The sequence below is a fragment of the Notamacropus eugenii genome, chromosome 3 (assembly GCF_028372415.1).
Source record: "Notamacropus eugenii isolate mMacEug1 chromosome 3, mMacEug1.pri_v2, whole genome shotgun sequence".
Taxonomy (NCBI): Eukaryota; Metazoa; Chordata; class Mammalia; order Diprotodontia; family Macropodidae; genus Notamacropus; species Notamacropus eugenii.
In genome coordinates, this window is record NC_092874.1 from 351,615,154 (window position 1) to 351,642,362 (window position 27,209).

Genomic DNA, 27,209 nt, shown 5'->3' on the forward strand with positions numbered 1-27,209 from the left:
AACAAGCTCCCTTGGGCAAAATGCCCCTCTCTCATCCAGGCCAGCTGCTCTGCCTGCTGCCTCTCTCTCAGCTCCCCTTCCCTCTGTCTCAGCTCTGCCCTTCCTGCTCTACCCATTCAGCAAGCTCCTCCCACCATGGGTTTCATATGGCTCAGGCTGTGGGTTGAGCCAAAGCTCAAAGCCAGTCACATAGGCCTACTAAGGGGCAGAGAAGATCTTCAAATTCCCTTAACATTACACTGGCCCAGATATATAAGAACTAATAAGTATTCTTTTTTAAAAAGCCCAAGTTCCTGACACAAATATAAGTAACAAATTCAAATGTACCTATGAAATTCAAATACGTACCATCTGCTAACAGACACTAACAAAAAAAGGAAAAGTTGAAATTAAAAGTTATTAGTGCCAATAAAAAAAGTATAAATAGAATTCTATTTAATAAATTTGCTAATTTTTCTTTCCTGTAGTAGACATTAGCTCCATTTAATGATTCACTCATAAGTCAAGAGAGTTAAGAGCTTATAAGGTCCAGAAACGTTTTGTCTGAATTGAGAAAACTAATTAAGCTCATTCAGAACAAAATCGCAGTGACAACACATTTTGAAGGAAAACAGGAGATGACCCATCTCTGATCTAAAGTAAGAAAAAGTGGGAATTAGCTCAAATATAATTTATGCCTATCATAATCAAAGAAACAAATTCTGAAAACGAACAATACCAAAATTAGCTAGGTTTTATTTTATATAGTACCTACAATGTATCAGACACTACAGTAACCTATGTCCCACCCAGTACTTTCTAATGAGTTCATCATTTCCGTTTATTATATACTATTTGAATTACGTACTATTTAAATTATTACAAACTATTTGAATTAAATTTAAATTAAATTTAGCATTTCCACCTGAATTATTACAAATGGTTTTGGTCATGCAAGTCTACATTTGTTTTTCAGTTATGACTGTTCATGACTCCATATGGGGATTTTGTGGCAAAGATACTAGAGTGGTTTGCCATTTCCTTCTCCTGTGGATCAAGGCAAAAGAGAGGCTAAATGACCTGCCAGTGGTCAAATCTTCCTAATTCCAAGTCCAGTGCTCTATGTACTGAGGCACCTAGCTGCTTCTAAGTATAGATTTACCTTTCTGCAAATGGACAACTCATGAGTCCTAGTATATGTCAGTCTAGGGGATAAAAGGTAATGAGATAATTACACTTCAATGTCTCTGTTAATTACTCTTTTGCACCAAACAAGAATACAGCTTTATGTTTCAAAGAAAAATGAAAATACCAAGCCAAACTAACCATCTGTAGGAAGGGGATAGATGGGTTAAAGCTGTAGGCATCTTTGTCCTTCAGAATGAGAATATGAGCAGAATCTCTGATTATTGTCTTCAAGTTCATTAGAGAATGGAAAAGTCTGTGAAAAGAAAATTTACTAGTCTGAGAACTCAAATGTCAAGAAAATCATATTTGTGTCTTTATTACTATAATGAGTAAACCAAGTTTATTTTATATATGTACATATATGTGTGATGTATATATGTATATACACATGTCTCTGTGTATAATCAAAGAAGAAGAAAATATATCTCAAAAAACACTTTTCTGGAACTCCATTTTTAGGAGAACAGAAAGGATCCAAAGAAAAAAGCTTAAAAATTATCTTAAGTACAAAAAATTCCAATAAAATTCCTGTGTTATATTTTCTTCTATATTTCTCTACAATGAAAAATAATGTTCAGAATGACCATCCTGATTCATCATAACATCCTCTATCAAAATATCAACATAAAATTTACTAAAAGAAGCAAAGTTAAAATTTAGCAATATTTTTGGCTAAGATTGAGGTAAAAAAGGAGGGGGGGATTTCTGACTCTCCTTAGTCTACAAGTCTACAAGTCAGTTGATGACAAGTCATTTTTTGTTACATGGTCATAATCATTTGCCTGGAGAGTTAACATTTCTAAAAATATTATATTAATGAGATAAATTGAAATAAATTTGATGAATTTTTCAAAAATACAACCATATCTATTTAAAACGTTAAGGAATCAAATGAATACAACTGTATAGACATATTGATCATGTTTATATCAACAAACTTCTAACCACCAAAATTAATGCTTTCTTCTTATAGATTACCATTAGTTTTTTTTTCCCCAATGCAGGAAAATACTGCGCTCTTTGATAAGTTTTTTATGCCATTTATAAAATCATTTTGCAAAAGTTATATTTCCTGTAAAGGATTAAATATCTGGAGAACTGGGCAACCAAAAATATTCACAGGATAATACAAATTTTCTTTTTAGGGAAAGGTAATACATGACCCAGCCAAAGTTTTCATTCCATACACTTGAGTATTTGCTCTGATAAGAAAAAATACTATCACAGACACTAATGTCAAAAATTCTTTCCCAGTTTTCTGCTTCCCTCCTAATCTTGGCTGCATTGGGTTTGGTTATGCAAAATCTTTTCAGTTTAATGTAATCAAAATTTTCCATTTTGCACTTCATAATGGTTTCTATCTCTTTGTTAGTCAAAAATTCTTCCCTTCTCCATAAATCTGATAAATACACTATTCTTTGCTCCACTAATTTGTCCATAGTATCAATCTTTATACCTAGATCATGTACCCATTTGGACTTTATTCTTGTGTACAGTGTCAGGCATTGGTCTTTGCCTAGTTTCTGCCACATTGTCATCCAGTTTTTCCAGCAATTTTTGTTGAACAGTGAGTTCTTATCCCAGAAGCTGGGGTCCCTGGATTTATCAAACAGGAGATTGCTATATTCATTGACTACTGTGTCTTGAGTACCTAACCTATTTCACAGGTCTACCCTTCTGTTTCTTAGCCCCTACCAAGTGGTTTTGATAATTGCTGCTTTATAATACAATTTGAGATCTGGTAGAACTAGGCCACCTTCCCTAGCATTTCTTTTCATCAGTTCTCTTGATATTCTGGACCTTTTGTTCCTCCAGATGAATTTTGATATTATTTAAGAAAAAATACTCTCATATGACAGACAGAAGTGTGCATAGCTCAGTCAGGAAGAAAAAATTTGGACCAAAACTTGGAAACTACAAAGTTATTAATGAGATCTCATATTCCATAGGTAGCCATTAAAAGATAAAAGGATTATGATGATGCTTTCTCATTAGCCAGTGCAAAGTTTAAGAAAAGAGGATGTTCTTCACCAACTATACTCTTATTATAGTTATTTAGAATGCATTTTTTTTTATAGAGCCAAGATGGTGAAGTCAAGGTAGAGCCTTTCTGAGCTCTCCCAAATTGTCTTCTGAACAATGTTAAAATGATGCTTCAAAATTAATTCTGAAGTGGCAGAACCAACAAAAGGATGGATTGAAACAATTTTTCAGCCCAAGACAACTTAGAATGTTGGCAGAAAAGATGTGTCTCACTGGAGTGAGAGTGGAGTACAGTCCAATACTAGCCAGCCATGCTACCACAGGCTATGTCCCAGAAAGCCAGCACAAAGCCTTGAGGATAACCCAGCAATCGCAGCTTCCAGAACTCTCAAACCACAGACATAAGGGGTTCAGACAACTGACCAGAAGGAGTTTAGATGGGATCTTTTGTTGGCATTTGGAACAAAAATCTTACATTGCCCATATGGGGCTCTGGGTCGCAGTCCAAGGAAGAGGTGGAGAACTAGAAGGGGCAGACACATTGGACATGGGTCCAGGGAAGAAAAGAGTGTGTGTGGCTGCTCACAGACCAAAGCACAGGCTGAGAGAGCTGTGACCACATCTCTCATTAGACCATACCACCTTGGAAGAACAGACAACTTAGAGACACCCACAATTAGCTCGGAAAAACAGCAACACAAAAAAACTCTGAAGCTTGGGACAGGAGTAGAATCCAACTTTAATATAAAGTTAAAGGTCAAAAAACTGGCTCAAAAATGAGCAAACAACAAAAAAATAACCTGGCTATACAAAGTTGATTGTTGTTGTGTTCGTTCTTCATTTTCGAAGATGACCACAACATCAGAAAAATGATGCCATGACTTGCACTTGACTTTGGTTTGAGTGAGGGAGGGGTGTGCAGGTCACCAGCCTCACTTTCTCCTCCTGAAGACAGGTCGTACAGTATACAACAGAAAGAGTGCTCAGTTTGGGTCTCTGTTACCTGTTGCTTCATGACCTTGGACAAGTCACTTTATTACTCAAGGCCTCAGCTTCCTAATCTATAAAGTTAGGGGGTTGGACTACACTGACCTCCAAGATTCCTTCTAACTCTAAATGTATGATCCTAAGAAATAACTGAAGATCCCAAGATAGATTTGAAGAAACTATTACATCTCTGCTCTCAGGCTAAAGTCTTCTCTCAAAGGGAAGATTTCTAATTCCTCTTACTCCTTAATATATCTTTCATCATCCTTATTACCTTCTTCTACATATACTTTCTTTTGTAAACATGCCTTTCAATATGGCATCAAGAAAGAAACAACTCCACTAGTTGACCAAAACAATATTTGCTTTTATAGTAGATGACTTACAGATTATTTATTTGATGATAAATCACCACTCAGAAACTACTTCCCCCTCCTCTGCAACAGCATCATTCCTATGTATGATCTGTTTTTATAACAAAACACTTTCTGGCAAAGTTAAAAGTGGTTTAAATCAGTATTTGTCACTATGTTTCATAAGAAAGGCTTTGCACATTGCCAAGGGTTTTGCAAAAAAACAAAAAAATACCATTTGGGGCAATATCATCAATGCAACTTAACATATATAGGAAACTATTAAAACCAAAACAGAAAAATAAAAAACTATAATTAATCTTAAAATCTATATAAAAAGGGGGAACAAAAACCTTTAAAAACAACATTACCTAGTGCCATAATCCACAACCACCCAATCTTTAGCAGTTCCTGTAATGGCATCATGATGTTGAAAAAGTCCAAGGTTCCTTCTGGCTTCTGTCAGTAACTGATAATATGATGATGAAGGAAACAAACTTGTCTTCTTATGTTTCTGAGCTTGTATTCGTGCAAAAGAATAAAGAATCTCAGCAGCCCTAATAGGACAAAAATAGCAACACAAAACATTTAAAACATATTATGAAACAAGAGAGAATATCTGTATTGTACAAACGTTTGTAAAATAAAACACTGCAAGTATAGTGGAAATCACTGGATTCAAATTTAGGGGACCTAGTTTCAAAATCTGTCTTGGTATTAATGACTTATGTTACCTTGAGCAAATCATTTTCTCTCTACAGACCATAATTCCCCTATGTAAATGAAGGGGTTAAATTAAACTCTACAAGTCCCCTTCAGCTCTAATTTTTATGATTCTATGACTTCATTAGAAAAAAAAAATTCTTCAATGTAGTAACTTGATGACATGTGATTCCTACTGATTTAAGTCTTTTCTCTATATATTTTTCTCCCTTGGTGACCTCATCCACCACAATAGATTTAATAATCATCACTATGCAGATGATACCCAAATCTACATATCCAGATAAAATTTCTCTCCTGGGCTCTACCTTTGATTTGCCATCTGGTTGCTATAAATTTATATTGGGAAGTCTCATTCTAAACTCACCAGTTCCAAAATATTGGGGCCATGGGAAGGAATTAGGAAGGAAAGAGCAGAGAAGGGGGAGGGGGGCTTAAAGAGAGAGAGGCAGAGAGAGAATGAGAATCTCTTAAGAAAAAGACCTGATCATTTCACAATCTTGATCAGAACTCTTCTGCAGCTTCCTAAAGTCTCTACAATAAAATCTTCATTCAGAATTTTTGAGCCATTTACCATCTAACTTTCATTTACTTTTCTAGTCCTATTTCATGTTACTTCCTAACACTGTATTACTGACTCTTCTCAAAACTTCACATTAATAGTTCCCCTTTTATCTAGAATTCATTCTTCCTCTTTAAATAATGTTTTAAATTTCTTAATATCCAAAAAAAATTTTGTACATTTCCAAATACACTACACAAAAAAGAGGACTATGTGTGAAATTGTGAAACTACATGCCACACTGTTGTGGATTATTATTTACCATTTATTAATAGTTTAACTTATAGTAGAAGTCAGACTGACTTCAGAGATGCTACAGGGAAGCCAGATGCTTGTTAGGAATGCTTAGATTCCACCCAGTACTTGTTTTGCGTCCCCCTCTCCAAAGCTTATGTCTTGGGTTCCCTAAAATACATTGATTTACCTATTGAGATACATCTTAAACTGCCTTTCTTTTGGAGACTACCTATTGCCTAAGTGAGGCCAATCAGGTAAATGTCTTTATTCCCTTCTCTGAACTCTACATACAGTAACCAAACATTTGGGGAGGGAGCTACCCCTTCTCTCCAGCTCTAACACTAACCTAATAAATTTCTTTCTAAAACTATATCAGGTTTTGAAATTTGTTCTTGTGAACCACACTGCTTTAAGAAAAGTTAAGTTATAAATTCCATGTTACTTTCAAAACTATCCTGGTCTGAGCCTTTTTCTGAACTTCACCTATTCTCTTCTGTGCATTTAAAAAAATACTTCGATGGACTAATTTAAAAAATTGATAATTCTCTCACCATTGACAATTCCCTGTATGTTCCCTAATCCTTACCTCTCATTAAAAACTATGCGGGGTGGGGGAAGAAAAAGAAAAAACTTCTGTAACAATAAATACAGTCAAACCAAATAAATCCACATCATGTCCAAGCACGTATGTCTCTTTCTGCACCAGGTGTCCATCACCCATCAGGAGATGGGTAATGTGCTCCATCAGAAGTCCTACATAAACAAGCTTGGGTCATTACCTTGATCAGAATTTTAAAGTCTTTCAAAGTTAATTTTCTTCTAAATGTTGCATATATTTTTCACCTAGTTCTGCTTATTTCATTCCTATGTAAATTCAAAGAGGGCTTGTTGATTTCTATGACACTGTCCATGGCATCTTAAGAAAATATTTTATTGTATTTATATACAATTGAGTTTATTCAGCCATTTCCCAACTGACTGGCCTCTTCTTTTTTCCTTTGAATCTCTGCTTCAGGATTAGGAATTTTCTTCTGCTTTGCAACAGTTTCCTCCCTGGTTTTATCTTCCCTCTTAATCCCCCTCCCTCTCCCTACTTATTTCTCTGTTGAGGTTCAGATTATTTCTACACCCAACTGTTTGTTTCTATGTGGTTTTAATCCCCTTTAGTTTATTTTAGATAAGTGAGGATCAACTTATGCCATTTCTCCTTTTCTCATAAATCTCAGTTCTTTCTATACCAGTTGTTATCCTCTCTCTTCTCTTTCAATTCTTCAAACTCTCAGAACATAACTGATCCACCCTCAGGACCTCTGTTTTAACACCTTAAATATGCTTAAAAAGACATCAAGGTGAAGTGGAGCCAAGATGGTGGCATTGACGGAGCACTATAGCCAAGCTGTCCCAACATCCCTTCCAAAAAACTTTAAAGTGATGTCTCAGATAGAATGCTAGAGTGGCAGAGACCAAAAAAAAAAAAAAAAAAAGGTTAGGGTGAGATATTTTTCAAGCCCAAGACAAAATTCAGAAGGAGAGATCTATGTCACTGGGATGGGGCTGGTCTGGTATACATGCAACACCAACTGTTCACCCTGAAAGCAGCAGCAACATCAGTGACTCAGCCCAGAGATAGTCAGGGGCCTGGAAAACTGGTCATACAAGGATTATAGGGGACCACTCTGCTAGCACTGATCATAGGACTAGGTGTTATTTTATGCAACTCCGCTGTCCATATCCAGTTCTAGATCACAGTTTCAAGCTCACAAGGGAGGGGAGGCCCTGGTTCTAGGAAAGAGGAACGCTTAGCACCTGCAGCTACAAAGTAATAGGGCCTTTCCCAGATGAAAACCAGAGCAGGAAAGCAGTGAACACAACTCTCCCAGGTCCACACCACCTTGGAAAGCATTGAAATTTTAGAGAACTAGGTGGGGAAAGACAGCTGCATGAAAAAAACCTGTAACTTGGAAATCCCACCCCCGCTCCCAGGTAAACAAAACCTAACTTTTAACATAAAGATCCAAATCAAGAAATAGGCTGGAAAAACAAAAAAGAACCTGACTTACTATGGGATAATGTTAATGGAATGGGAAGATCTTTCCAGCCCATTAATAGGCCTATGTGAGCTGCTTAGAGCTCAGGCCCATCTGACTGCTGTGATGGAGCCTGAGTCAGTGGAGTCCACGGTGAGGGGAGCTTGCCCATTGGGTGGTGCAGGAAGTAAGAGTGAGACAGAGCTGAGGCAGAGCAGCTAGCATGAAAGAGAGAGAGAGGAATTTTGCCTAGGGGAGCTTGTTTGTGGGGAGGCCTGATGGACAGAAGGCTTGGAGATATCAGTGCTTCCCAGTTTGGTGATGGATATCACAGCAGCATTGGCTTTCTGGAACCTGAATAAATATTGCTGGTTTTGCCTTTGAGGAAGAGAGCTATTTATATTTTGTGAACATACCCTGGAAATACACATGCATATTCATAGTGGCTGCTAAGGGTATTGAATTAGTGTTACCACGATGACAGGGAAAATTTACATGAACTGACACAAAGTGAAGTGAGCTGAACCAGGAGATCATTGTACATGATAAGAGCAATATTATAGCATTGATCAACCATGAAAGGCAGAGCTACTCTGATTAAGACAACTCCAAAGGACTCATAAAAAAAATGTTACAGACTACCAGAAGAACCGATTAACTCTGAGTGCAGACTGAAGTATTTATTTTTTCTGTTCAGTTTTTTTTTTTTTGGGGGGGGGAGCAACGTGACTAACATGGAAATGTTTTGCATGATTTCATATGTATATTTAATATGATTATTTCTTGACTTAATATGTGGGACAGAGGCTAAAGGAAGGAGGGAATCTGGAACTCAAAATTTTTAAAAATAAATGCTAAAAGACGTTAAGATTCTAAAGGAACATTTCTTTCTTCTTGCCATTAGAATCTTAGCACTATATCATCATACAGCCTCTTCCCATGGGGCATATCCTTCTTTAAGTTTTTCTAATTCCTTCTTTTTATATTTCCAAGTTCCCACTCAGCTTTGGTCTTTATATGCTTTGTTCTCAATTCCATTAATGATCCATTTTTTCCCCTACAGGGTTAAACTCAGTGTTGCTGGTTTAAGTTATTTTTTTTTAAGTCTTTCACTTGTATGTTGTAATATATCCCATGATTTCTCATAGTAAAATTTCCCAGATCCTATGTGACTATAATCCCATGGAACTTTAATTCCTCTTTTCTGGATTCCTGTAGACCGTTTTTTCCTTTAATTTGGAAGCTCTTGATTTTGTCTATGATGTTCCTGGGACTTTACATTTTCATTCAACAGAAATCTTTTCAATTTTCACTCTGTCCTCTGTTTTAAGAGATTTAAGCAGTTTTCACTTATAATTTGTTGAAAAATGGTATCTAGGCATTATCATGCTCTTCAGGGAATGTAGTGATTCTTAAATTAACTCTGACATCTTTTCCTGTTTTTTTTTTACCCAGTACTTATAATTTCTCTTATTTTATATCATTTTTATTTTTTTCCCTAATACTTTCAGCTTTCTAATAGACTCAATTATTTCTTATCGGACCATTTTAATTCTTAAAAAGTCCATTATGTTAAAACTTAGCATTTTCTCTAATAAACTTATGCTCCTTCCAATACTTTCCTCCTGAACTTTTATTTCATTTCTTTGACTCCATTTCATTTAGATGTTCATTTATCCTTTATGGAAAATCCATGTTTTCCCCTCTAAGTCGCTGCATGCAACTTTTATGGAGTTACACTTTTCTTTTAATTTGGATTCTGAAGCTTTTCTGGACCTATAATAATTTTTTTTTAATTCGTTCCAACAGTTATTTTCTTCTTTCATTTATTCATCTCTCCAGCTTCAGTCATTGATTTAAAATTTCATTTTTGGGTGAGGTGACTGGATCCCCTAGATCTTTAAGGTTCACTGTGCTGGATTTTCAGGATCCTCTGTCTTTAATGCTAGTGAACTCAAGACACCCTTGAATACCTAGTCTTTCCTAGTCTGAGCACTGCTACAACCCACCAGTTACTTCTGTTTCTGGTGGCTTCTAAAGTTTCCAGCCAACCTAAGGCTAACTCCAATGTACATTTCTAAAAGGAAAGCTGGCCCATCACTCCTACAAAATTAAAAATCTAAGTATCACTTAATTACATTATCAGAGAGTGGAAAGCAGTAGGCAAAATTTTGGCAATTTCACTATCTAGAAGAGGCAAAGGAACATTCAGAATGGTCTTCAACGTGGTCCATTATGCTCATCTTTTCTGTAATAATGTCTGTCTCCCATTTTGCTATAATGGCCACCACCTTGGTCTCCCCTTGTACCTTCCCCTTGTACATCTTCATAGTCTCAGTGAATCTGTTCTCCCCCATAGCCACCTCCCTCAGGCTTCAGTTCACTGCCATTCTTCACCCAAAATATCCTAGTACACAGTCTGGCTGGACTGTAATACTTATGTGAAATAGGGCTGGAAAGATAGGCTAGAGTCAGACAGTGAAAGGCTTTAAATGCCAGGATAAAGAGTTTTTATTTTATCCTAAGGCCAACATGGATTTTTGAGCAAAGGACTAACATAGTCAGACATATGAATTAGGTCAAACCTAATTAAGAAAATGAATCTTCCAGCTCATTAGAAATGAATTAAAGAACTAGAAACAATGTTCCAAGTGACAGGTAGAAATGAACTAAAGTGATGGCTGGGAGAGTAGAGAAATGAGGAGATATATGAAAAATATTCTGCATGCACAACAGATAGTACCAGGCAACTAAGCAAAGGTGAGGATTAAAGGAGAGGGGGAGGAGTTAAACAAAATAAATGAAGGCAAAGAGGCTAGAGCACTAGACCTGGAATAAGGAGGAACTGATTTCAGATACTGCCCTTGACATTTACCAACCCCCTTAACACCACCTACAAGGTTATTGTGAGGATAAAATGAGAGAACATTTGCAAAGTACTTTGTAAACCTTAAAGCTCTATAGAAATACAAGCTATTATTCCTCCATCTAAACATAAGCTCCTATTTTGCTCCACCTCTCCCTGGATTTTCCTTCATTATGGCATCTAATCCCTCCATCCCTTGGTATTTTCTCAAGCTATTTTATTCATGCTTTGATTTCTCCACTTCCTGCCTTCTCCAACCTAGAGTTAATTAGTTCAACTCCACATTGTGCTTAATGAGCAAATCTCTGGCTCCTTTGTCCTGACCAAATCAGAACCTTATATTACTCCCACCATTCACCTCTTCAACTCCTACTTCATGCTGCTGAATGGAGCTAGCAGTGCAGATCCATTAAACTCATGGTGTCCAATCTCAATTGGGCACCTTTGCAATAAGGTAACCTTTCACTCCTATTTGAATGGTTCCCTATCTGACTCCCCACAGAGGTTTGCTCCAACCCTCCTGCTCTCTTCTCACAACTTCCCACAATCTCAGTTGTCTTACTGAGAAAATCCAGGATATTCTCCTTGAGCTCCTCACTCTTACCTTCTCTTCATCTCAAAAAATGCCCCCCCCCCCCAAAAAAAACCCACCGTGTCTTTTTGGTTACGTCTGACTTCTTCTTGCCAATGCTAGCTATATTATATGCGACTTTATTCCCAGTCCCTCCAAGTTTCTTCAGCAGATTCTCCCCTCAAACATCCCTCACTAATTTTCCAATTCATCCAATCCACTAGTTGTTTTCATCATCTCTCAAATCTTAAAAAATATCTCTGAACTATAAAATCCTCTCAAGGGTTCGGCTAAGGCCCTAAAAAGTTGTGCTTACTGGGGGCAGAGCCAAGATTGCAGAGTATAAAGACGCACATACTCTAGCTCTTCCCCCACAACCCATAAAATACCTGTAAAGAATGACTCTCAACAAATTCTAGAGCAGTAGAAGCCACAGAACAAAGGAGTGGAGATTTCCAGCCCAGAGTGACCTGGAAGGCCGATGGGAAAGGTCTATCCCACTGGACATGGAGCAGAGCACAGTCTAGCTTTGGCCATGCAGCACGGGAGGAACAGGGCCACAGCGGGCCTCAGGAGCTGAACGCCCAGCAGCAGCAGAGATTCTTAGATCCCTCAACCCACAAATGCCAAAGGTAGCTTCAAAGGGCAGTGAGAGGGCTTTTTCAACCAGAGCAAGAAGGGAGCAGGGTCCTCCCCTAGCCCTGGCTCCAGGGAGGCAGCAGCAGAAGGAGGAGGCAGCAGATGCAGTAGCCTTGGCCACGACAAGCAGCAGCCAGCATCCATGGTTGGAGCCCTCAGCTTAAAGCCCCTGGGAGAATTGAGCTGTCAATCTGAACCTCAGCCCTGAGTGGTGGCCCTGCCCTCCACCAAAAGCCCCTGGAGGAAGTGAACCCCTGATCTTAATCTCACACTGAATGGCAGCCTCACACTGGGAACCCTCCACCTAAAGCCCCTGAGGGAACTGAGCAGCTGATCTAAATCTCAGCCCTGAGAACAGTCCTGGGGTAGGAAGGAATGCTAGCCTGGCACAGCTGGAGGGTCTTGAGGAGTAAACTCCTCTCCCTTGATTGTGCCACCTTGGAGGAACTGAGATCTTACAGGTCCCCATCATGTACCCTACTCTTGACAAAGGACCCAAAAGTCAAGTAACTGGTTTGGAAAATGGCCAAAAATGGGAAAAAAAATAAGACTACAGAAGGTTACTTTCTTGGTTCTCCCATCCATCTCATCTAAAAGATGAGGAAGAACAATGCTTACTATCAGGGGAAGACATAAAAGTCAAAGCTTCTGCATCCCAAACATCCAAAATAAATATTCAATGGTCTCAGGCCATGAAAAAGCTCAAAAAGGATTTCAAAATCAAGTAAGAGAGGTGGAGGAAAAATTGGGAAGAGAAATGAGAGGAATGCAAGAAAATTATGATAAGCATGTCAACAGCATGCTAAAGTAGACCCAAAAAAATGCTGAAGAAAATAACACCTTCAAAAATAGGCTAACTCAATTGACAAAAGAGGTTCAAAAAGCCAATGAGGAGAAGAATGCCTTAAAAAGCTAAATAAGTCAAATGGAGAAGAAGGTTCAAAAGTTCATTGAAGAAAACAGTTCTTCAAAAATTAGAATGGAGCAGATGGAAGGTAATGACTTTATGAGAAACCAAGAAATTACAAACCCACAAAACCAAAACAAAACAAAACCAAAAGAATGAAAAAATGGAAGATAATGTGAAATATCTCACTGGAAAAACAACTGACCTGGAAAATAGATCCAGGAGAGACAATTTAAAAATTATGGGACTACCTGAAAGCCAGGATCAAAAAAAGAGCCTAGACATCATCTTTCATGAAATTATCAAGGAAAACTGCCTTGAGATTCTACAACCAGAGGGCAAAATTAATGTTGAAAGACTCCACCGTTCACCTCCTGAAAGACATCAGAAAAAACAAACTCCTAGGAATATTGCAGCCAAATTTCAGAGTTCCCAGGTCAAGGAAAAAATATTACAAGCAGCTAAAGAAACAATTTGACTATTGGGGAAATACAATCAGGATAACACAAGATCTAGCGGTTCTACATTAAGGGATCTAAGGGCTTGGAATAGGATATTCCAGAAGTCAAAGGAACTAGGATTAAAACCAAGAATCACCTACCCAGCAAAACTGAGTATAATATTTCAGGGGAAAGAATGGTCATTCAATGAAATAGAGGACTTTTAAGCATTCTTGATGAAAAGACCAGAGCTGAAAAGAAAATTTGACTTTCAAACACAAGAAGCAAGAAGCATGAAAAGGTAAACAGGAAAGAGAAATCACAAGGGACTTACTAAAGTTGAACTGTTTATATTCCTACATGGAAAGATAATATATGTAACTCTTGAAACTTTTTTCAGTATCTGGGTATTTGGTGGGATTATACACATACACACACACACACACACACACACACACACACACACATTATATATAGAGAGATAGAGACCACAGGGTGAGTTGAATAGGAAGGGATCATTATCTAAAAAAATAAAATTAAGGGGTGAGAGTGGAATATATTGGAAAGAGAAAGAAAGAAATGGAATGGGGCAAATTATCTCTCACAAAAGAGGCAAGAAAAAGCTTTTTCAATGGATGGGAAAAGGGGGAGGTGAGAGGGGAAAAGTGAAGCTTACTTTCATCACATTTGGCTCAAGGAAGGAATAAAATTCACCCTCAATTTGGTATGAAAGCCTATCTTATACTACAGGAAAGTATGGGAGAAGGGGATAAGCAGGGTGGGGGTGACAATGGAAAGGAGGGCAAATGGAAAGAGGGAGCAATTAGAAGTCAACAGTCTTCGGGAGGGACAAGGTCAAAAGAGAGAACAGAAGAAATGGGGAGCAGGATAGGATAGAGGGAAATATAGCTAGTCTTACACAACATGACTATTATGGAAGTCATTTGCAAAACAATACATACATAGCCTATATAGAATTGCTTGCCTTCTCAGTGGGGATGGGTGGGGAGGGAGGAAGGATGAGAAGTTGGAACTCAAAGTTTTAGGAACAAACGTTGAAAATTGTTTTTGCATACAGCTGAGAAATAAGAAATACAGGTAATGGGGTACAGAAATTCATCTTGCCCTACGGACAAGAGAAAAGATGGGGATAAGGGAAGGGAGGGGTGTTAGAATGGAGGCAGATTGGTGGAAGGGGTAATCACAATGCTCGGTGTTTTGGGGTGAGGGGAGGAGAGAGATGGGGAAAAATTTGGAACTCAAAATTTTGTGGAAATGAATGTTGAAAACAAAATAAAATACAAACAACAACAACTACAAAAATTGTTCATACTCGTCCCCCTCCCTTCCCACGCATGGCAATAACACGCCACCTCGCCTCTCTTTTCAATCTGGTTTCTGACTTTATCACTCCATTGAAAATGCTTTCTCCAAAATTCCCATGCTTTCTTGACTGCCAAATATCATGATCTTTTCTCAGTCCTTATCCTCCTTGATTTTCTGCTGTATTTGACGCTGTTGACCATCCTTTCCTCCCAGATATTTTCTCTTCTCTGGATTTTTGTAGCAATACTCACTCTTGGTTTTTATCTTGCTTAGTCTAAATGCTCCCTTTTAGTTTTGTTTGTTGTGTGTTCACAACAGGACTGTTGTAAGCAAGAAATTGTGGTGCAGGATCAAGTAGTACAGATTAACTATGTTTTAAGGCAGACTGAACTGGGATCTGTGAGTCTTCTGGGCAAGAATACTATAAAAGTGCTTTTTAAAACTTTGGCAGGGAGCACCTGAGAACCCAGTAAACTACGTTAACCAACTGCAGTTTGTATCTGCTTTTTTCCTACTGAACTACTTTTTAACCACACTGAGAACTGGTTCTACCTGCAGGTGTCAGAATATATTAAGTGTATTAATTATTTGAACACTCAAGTTCTAATTGACCCACTGCACCAGAACTGGAACTAAGAGAAACATGTAGCAATAATTTATATCATGTCTCCTACCAGCTGGTTTACCCCAATGCTCTCTTTTGGGAACTCTTCTCATTTCTCTCTCTCTCTCTCTCTCTCTCTCTTTCTCTCTCTCTCTCTCTCTCTCTCTCTCTCTCTCTCTCTCTCTCTCTCTTTTTCTCTCTGCCTCTGAACATATTAGCATCCATAGATTTAATTATCATCTCTTCAAATAACTCCCAGATCTATAAACTCATCCTAACCTCTCTCCTGAGCTCATCACTAACTGGCACCTGGACATTTAAAACTAGATATCCCATAAACAAACTCAAAGTTTCTAAAGCAGAATGCGTTATCTCTTCCAAATATCCCTATTTCTGACCTGGCAAAGTCACTCTGTAGGAGGCCTACTTCTTCATATGCAAATTAAAGTGTTTAAGTTCCCTTTTTTTAAAGGGAAGAGCTTTTAAATGCTCTCCCAAGTTTAAGTCCTACAAATCTACAAATTACAGATAAGCTGAGGAACTGAACTGGCAGAAGGAATTATCATACCAGGTACTCCCCAAACTTATGTGATCATAGGTCAGAAAAGTAATCACATTCAGAAATTCACAATGATTTTTAAATTTTCCGAAAGGTTTTCATTCAGAAAATGTGTAATATCTGTGGCTTTTATAACACTTAAACCAATATGCCAAAGAAATATTCTCTATTTTTTAATAATACATGAAAATGTACAATGGTGCAAGACATAACACTATTAGCATAATTTGTAGAAATATATAAAGTTGTATGATAAGCCAGTAATAGTATCCAGAATTGTAAAGGAATGGGACTTGTCCACAAGTAACTGAACTTTATACTCTATGAAAACTTTAATTTTCATTGTTCTAGACAGAAATCTTGCCAAAAAAGATTGAATTATTATAAAATGGATATAATAAACATTTAATTTCTCCTTGATTATAAATATTTATAATGATCATGAATCCCTGTAAAGCCAAAGTCTTAACAAAAAATGGCACCACATATTTTTTCGATTGTTACTATGTTTACTTTTGTTAACGTTTTTCAGGGTCCTCATTTAAAACCAAGCTATCGGCTGAAATTTCTTCATGCTACCTGTATGTGTCACCCTTTCTCCTTTAATGATGTAAGATGAGAAATGAGCACAAGTTGTTTAGACTGTACTCTGTTTTTAGAGGTCCCAGACAACTTTGAGGTTCTGATTATAAAACTACTCAAGCAAACTTCAATCCCAATGAAAAGTGAATAGGATTTCAGTGGAATCTGAGGGGTTCTCCTAGGAGTAAAAGTATTATATCTTTAATATGCAGGCTTTTCACATCAATCTGGTTGCTTATTTCAGAGTTTTTTATATTCCAGTCAGCTGCAGTTACTGTAGAGGGAGGCTTCATGTACATGAAGCATTAATAAACATCACTTTACCTGATACATAATTAGTATCACATGGGGCAAAGAAGCAGGAAGAAAATCTAAGAATAAACGTTAGGATCTCCAATCAGCTCATTCATTACATAATTTGAATACATAAAAGTATTGCTCTATAGGACATGTGCTTTAAAAGTGTTACATTTACCTTAAGTAAGATTCCATCATTCTATCCATTCGTTTATAGAAGGGTCTTGATGTAAAATATCCACTCCAGTAATGATCATCTCTGTCAGCGTATGTGAAGAAATCTCCACTCAGAACAGGAAAGGATGATTTAGGACTTTTTTTGTGTTGTGCATCTACTTTATGCAAGGCATCAAAATAATCTGATAAAGTGCCAAACTGAATCTGTTTAAAAAAAGTAACAATAATTATTATCTTCAACTAACAGTTCAGGAATTTTAAAGCAGGAATACAAATTTCAACAGTAAGTGTTTGGAGTGAAAATACTGCTTCAACACATACTTTGGATGATCAGAGGCATTTTAATAAAATTTGGCAAATACTAATTAATGTTTACTCTCTTATTTATAACAAATCTCAAATTACCAAAATAGATCTCAAAGGCATCAGCTTGAACACATGCACAAATTATTGGAAAAAGAAAAAAAATCAGAAGCTAAGGTGAAAACCACTGAACTTCTAAATATTAAGTTCTTAACCTCTCTCTGAAAGTGACAAGTGGAAAACCTAAAACTTGGGATTTTGTAAATCAAGACAGAAAGAAGATAACAGAGACAAGTAATGTTTGAAACAAAAAGCAGAATATTCCACAAGTTTTAAGAAATGACTTTGAGGGGGCTCACTGACTGGAAGTGTTTGTTTGGTCAGATAACAGCTCTGGGAAGCTGCTAAAAAGCCCCCCAGCTTTGGAAACCCAGATGTCAGTGCTTCCCCCTCTGGTAACTACAGTCAGACAGTTGGACCTGTCTGTTGAATTGTGATGTGTGTATTGATTATGGTCAGGCAGAGGAAGCCATGTCTGTTGATCTTTGATTTCTCCATATTTTCTTTGAAGTTGAACTAACTGAATGATACATGTACTTGGTTAAAGGCATGATACATGTGCTTGATTAAAGGGATTGTTAACTTCTCAAAAAAAAAATGACTGAGTAACAGGTTTCAATAATGTGAGAAATTATGGTTTAGTGGAAAGGAGTATCTACTAGGTCAACAAATCAATTAAAAGAGATTGTGTAGAAACTACTATCCACGAGAACAACATAGGTACAAAATACAAACAATGAAAAAATGTGATTTAGTTATCAATTTGAAGCAACATAATTAAAAAAGGTTTTACTAGCTAGTGATTAAAACTTTAAATTTTTTAAAAGCATTTGAAGATTACATTTAATGCTAAAATATAAGAGGGGAAAAATATTGACTTTCACCTGACAGTTTTTCCTTTTCATGTATTTGAGTCCTTTCTTGGGATAGATGAACTTAACATGAATATGATGTAGAAATGACTTATGCTTAGAGAACAAATACATTAATGCTGCTCTCAGGTGACTGGAAATGCTCACACATTAGAGCATCCTCTTAATGGGAGGCAGCAGAAAAAGCTTTTGATTTCAATACTATATTGAGGAAATCGCCATTGGCATGCATGTGTTTATCGTGTGTTTAGCACACATTCATGCAGCTATAAAGAATGAGAACTTGAATTACTGATATCATTTCCTTACTTTTACCCAGAGGAACAAAATAATTTAAAATGATATACATCTCATTAAAGGAATCAGTCTATCAAATATCTTAGATCTTTATTTAAAAGCCCAGAGCAACAAGCATTCGTTGAAAGATTCATCTTGTCTTTATTCATATTTTTAATCTATTCTAATAAATAGATCATTTTTCCTTTTCAATTTTATTTCAGTTAGCATTTATTCAGTACCTGCCATATGCTGGGCATTGCAATAAGCAATGGGGATATTAAAAAAAAAAAAAAGCAAAACCAGAGGCTCTGCTCTCAAGGATCTTACAGTCCGTACAAATTTGCTGCTCAGATTTTCTAATTTATTGCCTCCATCACTGTTCTTTTAATCTGACAAAAAGGAAATAACCTACATACTAATAACAATCTTAAAGCATCCAGAAGATGCTTACTCCACTGTAACCATTAATTATTGATAGTCTACCTACACAATATTGGAGCTAGAAGGGACCTTCGATATCTCTTAGTCTAACACTTTCATTTTACAGAAACTGAGGCCTGGAGAAGTGAAATGATTTTGCAATTGCTAATACCATTACTTATACAAATAGTATTGGTCTAATGATTCCCACTGAACCTTATTGATGACTTTAGCTCAGCATCAGTATTTGTTTAGCTCAGCACTTTTTAGACTGTTGCTTGTGCTCCTGCCTGCTAAAATCTTTACAGATGCATATTCCATGGATCAGGCTTTTGCCACACAGAAGTGACTTTTACAAGTGAATAAACAGGATTTGATTTTCAAGGCACTCTTCATTTGCTTGCATTTATCTGGTTATAGTATTCTGTTACATTTCAAATAAAAGTTTTGCATTTCGAAGACGTTCATTTCTTGTTGGAATTTATTCTTTGCTTTGTAGAAAATAAAGAAATCGCCCTTTAGTTTTGCTTTCTGGGACTTCACGGCTCAAGCTGCTCACATGCCCAGGTATAGAAATATAATATACATATTAAGAATACCACTAAAATCAATCGAGTAAGAGATAAATTTTCCATTCTTTAAGAAAAGATTCAGACCCCAAACACTATAAAATAAAGTGAGTCCATAGCCAGTAAGGATTATAAAGCACTTACAAATGTGCCAGGCACTGTGCTAAGCACAGAAATACAAAAAAATAAAAATGAAAGTTTCAAGTCCCTGCCCTCAAGGAGTGTACCTTCTCCTGGGGGAAACAACCTGTGAAAAACTAGGCAACATGAAACACAGCAGATGAAGGGAATGTGGAAGGGAGGCCAGGCCACTTTTTAAGTCTAGTCCTAAGGAAGCCAGAGAACACAAAAGGCCGATGTGCAGCAGGGGTGGCAGCACACACCAAATGTGAGGCCCTGGATACAGTGAATGGAGGGACATGCCGGGGGACGCACAAATTCAGTGTGCATAGTTCAGAGGTGTCCAGCTCCATGGAGTTCAGCTATCAACCTCTTAGCACTAAAGTTTGTTTCAAACAAAACCAGAGTGAAATATAACTGGGAAATATTTAACAAAATGTGATCAGATAAGGCTAATTTGTGTTTTTCTAAGTCAACATGCAGTCCAGGGAAACCCCTTCCTATGTGAATTTGACTGGTATAGTTGGATCATAGAGGATGTGGAGAAAAGTTTTAAATAGGGCGAAAAAGCAAGAAGGGACTAGACATGGTTAAATCCTGAATAGAGGACTTTATCTTTGGATTCTGGGGGTAACAGGAGATGATTTTCATCTCAAAGAGACAGTTTTATACAAAATCTACTAAAATTCTAAAAGACAAAGAAATGCAATGCCAAGAAACTAGAGCAGTTTTATTAAGAAACCTCAATAACAGTCTCATTGACATCGAAGCATTTTCAAATTACCTTGACATGTAATTCAGGCTGAGAATTCAAGTAATCAAAAATTCTCTGGTAATTCTGGTACTGCTGATCCCATTCTGAGCTTTCACTGTACCGGAAATCATCTCCGAGAGGAGCCAAGAGCACTTTCGTACGGAAAAGCTTTGACTTCTTTCTGTACTGGTCTAACAACATCCACGCCCTTTAAAAACAAAATCAGGTTAATATAATTAAGAACAGGGAAAAAACCCACTTGATAAAAAGAAAAAAAAGTTATAAGTACTGAAAAATGCTGCATGCATGTTCATGTGTATATGAGATAAAAATGGGAATAATAAATGAAAGATTAAATTCCAACAAAAATAAATTTGCTATTAAGAATGATATATTTTATATTGTTTATCTAACTGATGCACTTTTATTTCATGGTGATTTCCAAATATATCTCTCCTTCCCTCTTCAAATATCTAATCTCTTCAGCCTTTGGGGAGAAAACAAAGATTTTAAAAGAAAAAACCAGTTTAGCAAAACTATCCTATTCATCGATCATCAAACAGTAAACAATCAATGCCCGTAGCCCTCTATATCTCCAAGAAAAGGTGGTAGTTCAATTTTCCCTGCTCTACTCATCAGTAAAAAACGGTCTCAAAAACATAACATTCATTTTCTTTGTATTGCTCTTTGAACTTAAAGAACGTTGTAAATACTGTATTATTTTGCTTCTCTGGTTTTTACTTAATTCTGAATCTGTTCCTGGTACGTTTCTCTGAATTTCTCACATTTGCTGTTTCTTACGTTACAACAGCATTCCATTACATGTGCAAACCACACTGTGTCTATTCAACATCCAAAAAATGCATATCCATTTTGTTTCCATTTCTATGTCAGCAGAAAAAGTTCTGTGATGGACTATTCAGGTGTGAATGAGACTTCCGTTTCTGTCTTCCTCCTCCTTTGGAGTACACACACTAAGTACTGGGAACTCTTTTTAAGTATAATTTCAAGTTACTTTCTAGAACAGATGATCAACTCACAGTTCCACCAAAAAGGTATTAATGTGCTTGTCTTTCCAAACACCTCTAATGTTAACTATTCACATTTTTTGTCAAAGGTACCAGCTTTCTGTGAATGAGGTGACTCCACCAATTTGTCTTAACTAGCCATTTTATTATTATTAATATTTTGAGGTAAGGGCTATAATAGCTTGTACTTTTTTTTGAGAATTGTTTGCACATAGCCTATTAAAGAACAGATCTTTGTCCTAAATATGTGTCATAATTCCTTATTCATAACTGAGTCACACCCTTATCAAAGATGTGAGAAGCAAAATTTTTTTTCCTAATTGAAAGCATCTCTTCTTATCCTACCTGTGCTGATTTTTAAGCACAAGCTTTTCAATTTCTTATGTTCAGATTCCACAGCCACATTTGTTAAAGATGTCTCCTGCTTGTTTTTTTTTAATTTTATGTTATGTGACTTTTTAAAAAATTTTATATTATGTGACTTTTTTATATTTAAATTAAGAATTCATTTTGGCATAAGGAGTAAGAGGCTGCTTTAAAACTAGTTTGGGGATTTTTTTGCTGGTTTGCCTTCCAGTTTTTCCAAGCAGCTCTCATTGTACAGGTAAATCTCTCCAAAAGTTCGCAGTGTTCTTGGGTTTAATGAATACTGGATTACAGAATCTGAATGTTTCGGTTTCTTTATCTAAACTGCTTCACTGACCTACTTTTCTATTTTTTAAAAAAAATTAGTACCAAATATTTCAGATAATTACTGGTTTATAATATAACTTGAAGTCTAGAACTGCTATTAACCTTTCATTCCTGCTTTTTCATTATTGTTCTTAGGAGTATATTTCTTTTTCTTTTTTCATTCCAAATGAACATGATGCTCCTTAAGCACAAGTGTGATCACCTTCCTCTTCCTTTCTCAAGTGACCACAGCGGCCAAATTACTTCCAAGATCAAATAAAAATTCTGCTGTGTGGCATTTAAAGTCTTTGAAAACTTAGCTCTAACCTTACTATACATTATTACACACACACACAATACCACACTCCATCTCCAGTCTCTATAGCTTTACACTTACTGGCTCCCATTTTGGGGAAGCACTCCCTTCTCACTTCCACTCATAATTCATAACATCAATACTGTTTCCATTTAAATCTATATCATTTGCTTTGGTTCCCTATATTACAATTTTTATTACCTTATGGCTTACAAAGGATAAGGTTAGAATCTTTGCTTTTGAAAGTTAATTTCTAAGTTCTTTGAACTCAACATGAAGACACTATGTGAGGCACAGAAATACATTGTGTTGTGTTGTTCAGTTGTTTCAATCACATCTGACTCTGTGACCCCATTTGGGTTCTTCTTGGCAAAAGATACTGGAGTGGTTTATTACTTCCCTCTCCATTTCTATCTCCACATTTCCTTCTCCTTCTTCATTTCACAGATAAGAAGACGGTAGCAAATAGGGTAAAGAGACTTGCCCACTGTCAGGCCAGATTTAACTCAGGAGGATGAGACTTCCCGACTCCAGGTCTATCATTCTATCCACTGTACCACCTCAATGCAACTACGTTAAAGGAGATGTCATAGTTTTAATTATCTGAGCTCTCCATCATTTCCTTTTTGCCTGTCAGATTAGTCCTAAGGAAAGAAGATATCTATTAAAAACACTGCACAAATGTCTCTCTGCTATTCCATCATTTTGTACTTTATGATACCAGATGCTACACCACTTGGTACAACTGCTTAGTTACTAATTGTTTTCACCTGTGGTATCTTTAAGTCTAGTATAACTTCACTAGTTATCTCTTGATAATGTAAATATTGATTTTTGCTTGTCACGGTAACTACTACTTTCTGGAACTACTTAATGGTTATTTTTTTTTCAGACTTTTATTTCCATTTTTTATGGATCTGTATTTTCTGATGTTTTTCAAATATATGGCAAATGTTTCTCATCCATTCTGCCATTGAATTTCATTTTATCCAGATGTTTAATCTATTCGTGTTTAAGGTTATGATTGTTAGGTTTGTGTTTCCCTACATCTGTGACTCTGGTATTGACTTTTCTTCTTTTGTTTTAAGGGAGCACCGTCCCTGCAGATAACTTTGCTTTCAGTACTTTAATTTAGTCTTTTCCCAAGGAATCTTCTCCCTTCAACTATTCACATTTACCTGTCGTATTTAAAATCCTAATAATTTACTTAAATGGTTAATTTTATATGTGTCACCTGTCCCTATATACTTCTCACCCTTCCTTTTGCCCACGTAGAGAGATATATGATTCAAAACTGTCCTTTTCTGTGTGATCCTTTCCCTTAACCTCTTAACATTCTGATTTGGCATTCTTAAAAAAAAAAAAAAAAGAGTTCACTTAATTTGTTCTGCTTCTTTTCTATTGTATTTGATTCTGATTTCTGTTTTCCTACTTGTAACCTAAACATTCTTTCTCAGGTACCAAATGTGAGTGCCTTCCTCTATGACACAGTGTTTTATATATAGTAATCACTTAATATAAACTGTAATCATTCTTTCATATGGTGGGAGCTACCCAACATAAGTACTGGTGCACAGGATCTATTCCTATTTCCTGTCCTTAAAGCTATCTCACTGCTGCTACAGATAATCATAGCTCTATATCCATGTGCTCCACAACATGCTAGGCATGGTAGGGATCATATAGATAAATACAGTGGCATAGACATATATTTCTCTCTCTCTCACATCCGCCCTCGGGAGTTTCACGAAGGGAGTCTCCACTTGCACCCATTACACCTAGACAAAGTTCATTATGACATCCCCATATCTTCCCTGTTCCCCTACAGAAATATTTAATGATACCCTATATTTTCCCTTTCCTCAGTGTAAACTAGGTTTCCAATCTCTCCATCCTAAGACCATTTCTTCCATTCCATTTCTCATTTGTCACAACACTGGCATCTCCCACTATATCATTCCTCTCATGAAAATGTGTTGTTCTGGCATTAAAACTGTAAAATTGAGTCACTACCTGCCTTGGAATTTCAAATACAAAGATTTTCCTCTGGATCAAAGATCTGATCACTCGCTACTTCATTATCCAGGCAAAATCAACGATATGATATGTGAATGGCCATAGCAATTCAAGAGGACAGTGCAAAGCAGTCAAGATGGGAAAAATGAGAGTGGATGGTGCAGGGCAGATGGCTGTAAGGGAAAAACGAGGGAGAAGAGAAAAGCCAGTAGATTGTGGTTGGATAAGGGGATATCCAAATTCAGAAATGGTGTATTTGTAGGTGGTGGTGAGATAAAGCGTATGACCACCACAAAGTGTGATTAAGGTAGGGTGAAAGAGTAGCTCACAGAGAGTAAGTAGTTTGAGGAAGTGAATCATTAGTGAGTTTGAGGGAGGCCATATGTAGATTAAGTCCCCTAGTACAAGGGTGAAAGTTGAGAAGGAGAGAAAAATTGCTGAACACACATAAAGCTCATTGAGGAAAGAAGACGAGTAACCTAGAACAAGTACTATGAAAGCATGAACCTCAAAAGATGTTACTGAGGGATGGAGGGAGGAGAACCTGGAAGGAGGGTTGACCTCCTTGCCTCAAACAATTAACCAAGGAGAATGAGTGAAGGTTCAGTCAGCACAAGAAAGGGTGACCAGGGAGGTTGTGTCATCTGTGGGGAGACAGATTTGTTATAACTAGCAGATGGAAGGAGCAGAAGAGGAAAAAGTTTAGGATAAAGGCAAGTTTGTTACCTATAGAACAGGCACTCTACAGGGCACAATGAAAGGACTGGGTGGTATTTAGCAGAAATTTGGGGGTGGGAGAGGTGAAGGGGATGATACTAAGAAACTGGGTGTTATGGCAATGGAGGCATTGGAGAATGAGGTTTACATAATGTTCTACAAGTTTCAGCATGACTGGAATGTGAAAGGTATGATCAGGTGTGACAATGTTCCACTGAGTGGAGGGAGCCACTCTTTCCAATGGGAATGGATGCTGGAAATCAGCAGAAGACAAGTGAAACACGATGGGAGGCAAGACATCAGACAGGAGCCTTGGTTTTCACTACTCTTCTTCCCTCTTAAGAGTATAGATTAGGCAGGAAAAGAATGAAGCAGGAGACCAAAAGGGTGAAGCAGTCCAATCCACACAACAGAAATTTCTTATTCTGCAAAATCATTTCAGCCCTGAAACTCCTATTTCTTCATGATTCTCTTTCCCTGAGGCTCCTTCCTCCTACACATTGGAGGGCAGAGACCTCCCCTCTGTGGATCCAGAACTGCTCCATTTTGAGAATCACTCACATTTTGTTTACACATATATATATCTGTATGCTACAACAAAGTGGTGCAGTAAATGGAGCACTGAACCTAGAGTCCGGAAGACTCATCATCCTGAGTTCAAGTACGACCTCAGACACAACTATCTGTGTGACTCTGAGCAAGTCACTTAACCCTACTTGCCTCAGTTTCCCCATCTGTTAAATGAACCAAAGAAGGAAACAGCAAACCATTGCAGTATCTCTGCCAAGAAAATCCCTAAAGGGGTCACTACGAGTTGGATGCAACTGAAAAATAGCAAATATGTCTATACTTTCCCATTAGCACTTACAATGCAATAACTCAAAGTAGAATATGCCATGATATCCTGTTGTGCAGCCTCTTCTGAAATACAGTCTACTCCCCCACATCTTGTTATGCAGAAACCCCTAATCCTAAAACTAGCAAAAGAGTTATTGCACCAGATCAGCCTCAAGCCCCAACAAGGATCTTGACCAATGAACATTTACCCCATCCTCACTCCTCTCCTGCCCCACCAAAACTGTTTCCTTACTGAACAGTGTGATAGCCACCCTTGCTGGGGAACTCAAAAACCCTTGGTTGGCTTACAAATTCCTGATCCAGTTATCTGATTAATCCCATCCATCCACACCTCTGAGAACCTCCCTTTGAGGACGGAGCCCATACCGGCCACATCTCCAGTCGCTGTACTCCTCTAGACCTCCTCACCCAATACGCCCCTGGCCAACATATCCCACCTCCCCACCCCCGACATTCTGCTTGGGTTTTGTTGCTGTCCTTCCTCGTTAAACTGTAAACTCCTTGAGGGCAGACAGTCTTTTGCCATTCTCTGGATCCCTGGAACTTAGTTTAATGTCTGGCTAAGCTACCCATGGGCATAGCAAGTACATGCTTAATAAATGTTCACAGTCTAACTGAATCACCCTCTTCCTAACCCTGTACAGCAGAGGAATCACACCTTCAGCCCACGGACCCTGCAGCCCATAACACTTGAGAGTATGGCTCAAATGAGATTAAAATGTAATTGGGATAATTAGCAGAAAAATAAAAATACAATTAAACACAGATAATATTACATTTTAAAACTAAATCATTACTTATGTGAGTCTCAGAGATCTGTATGTATGAATCAGCAGACCCCATTTTCACATGAATTTAATACCTCTGCTCTGGAGTCTGGTTTCTGACCTGATCATTCCGCCCAAATTCCTCTAGCCAAAATACCAAATGAATTCCAAACTCAACAACCTTTTCTTAATCCCCTCATCCTTCTTGGCCTCTATGTAGACTCTCCCATTGTTCAGCATTCTCTTTCAGCCGTTTATGATAGCACTTGCTTCTGGCTCTCCTATCTAGCTCAGTCTCCTGTTATACCCAATAACCATGAGTGTCCGCCAAGACTCTATCCTGGTCTGCTCCTCTTCTGTCCTGGGCCACCTTCTTTTCTCCCTTTATAAATCTTCACTTGGTGATCCCATCGGCTCCCGTGGATTTAACAACCATCTCTATTCTGAAGAT

General features: G+C 37.4%; 1 protein-coding gene across 2 annotated transcripts in view; it reads right to left on the reverse strand.

Annotated features, from left to right (window-relative positions):
* The window catches only part of MAN2A1 (mannosidase alpha class 2A member 1), a 221,211-nt gene that overhangs the window by 86,770 nt on the left and 107,232 nt on the right, over positions 1 to 27,209 (reverse strand). For both annotated transcript variants that reach the window (XM_072597247.1, XM_072597248.1), the window contains 4 exons: positions 20,415 to 20,592; positions 17,009 to 17,211; positions 4,862 to 5,047; positions 1,306 to 1,420 (listed from right to left, as the gene is read on the reverse strand). In XM_072597247.1, coding sequence (XP_072453348.1) covers positions 1,306 to 1,420; positions 4,862 to 5,047; positions 17,009 to 17,211; positions 20,415 to 20,592 — 682 coding nt within the window. The remainder of the gene's footprint in view (positions 1 to 1,305; positions 1,421 to 4,861; positions 5,048 to 17,008; positions 17,212 to 20,414; positions 20,593 to 27,209) is intronic.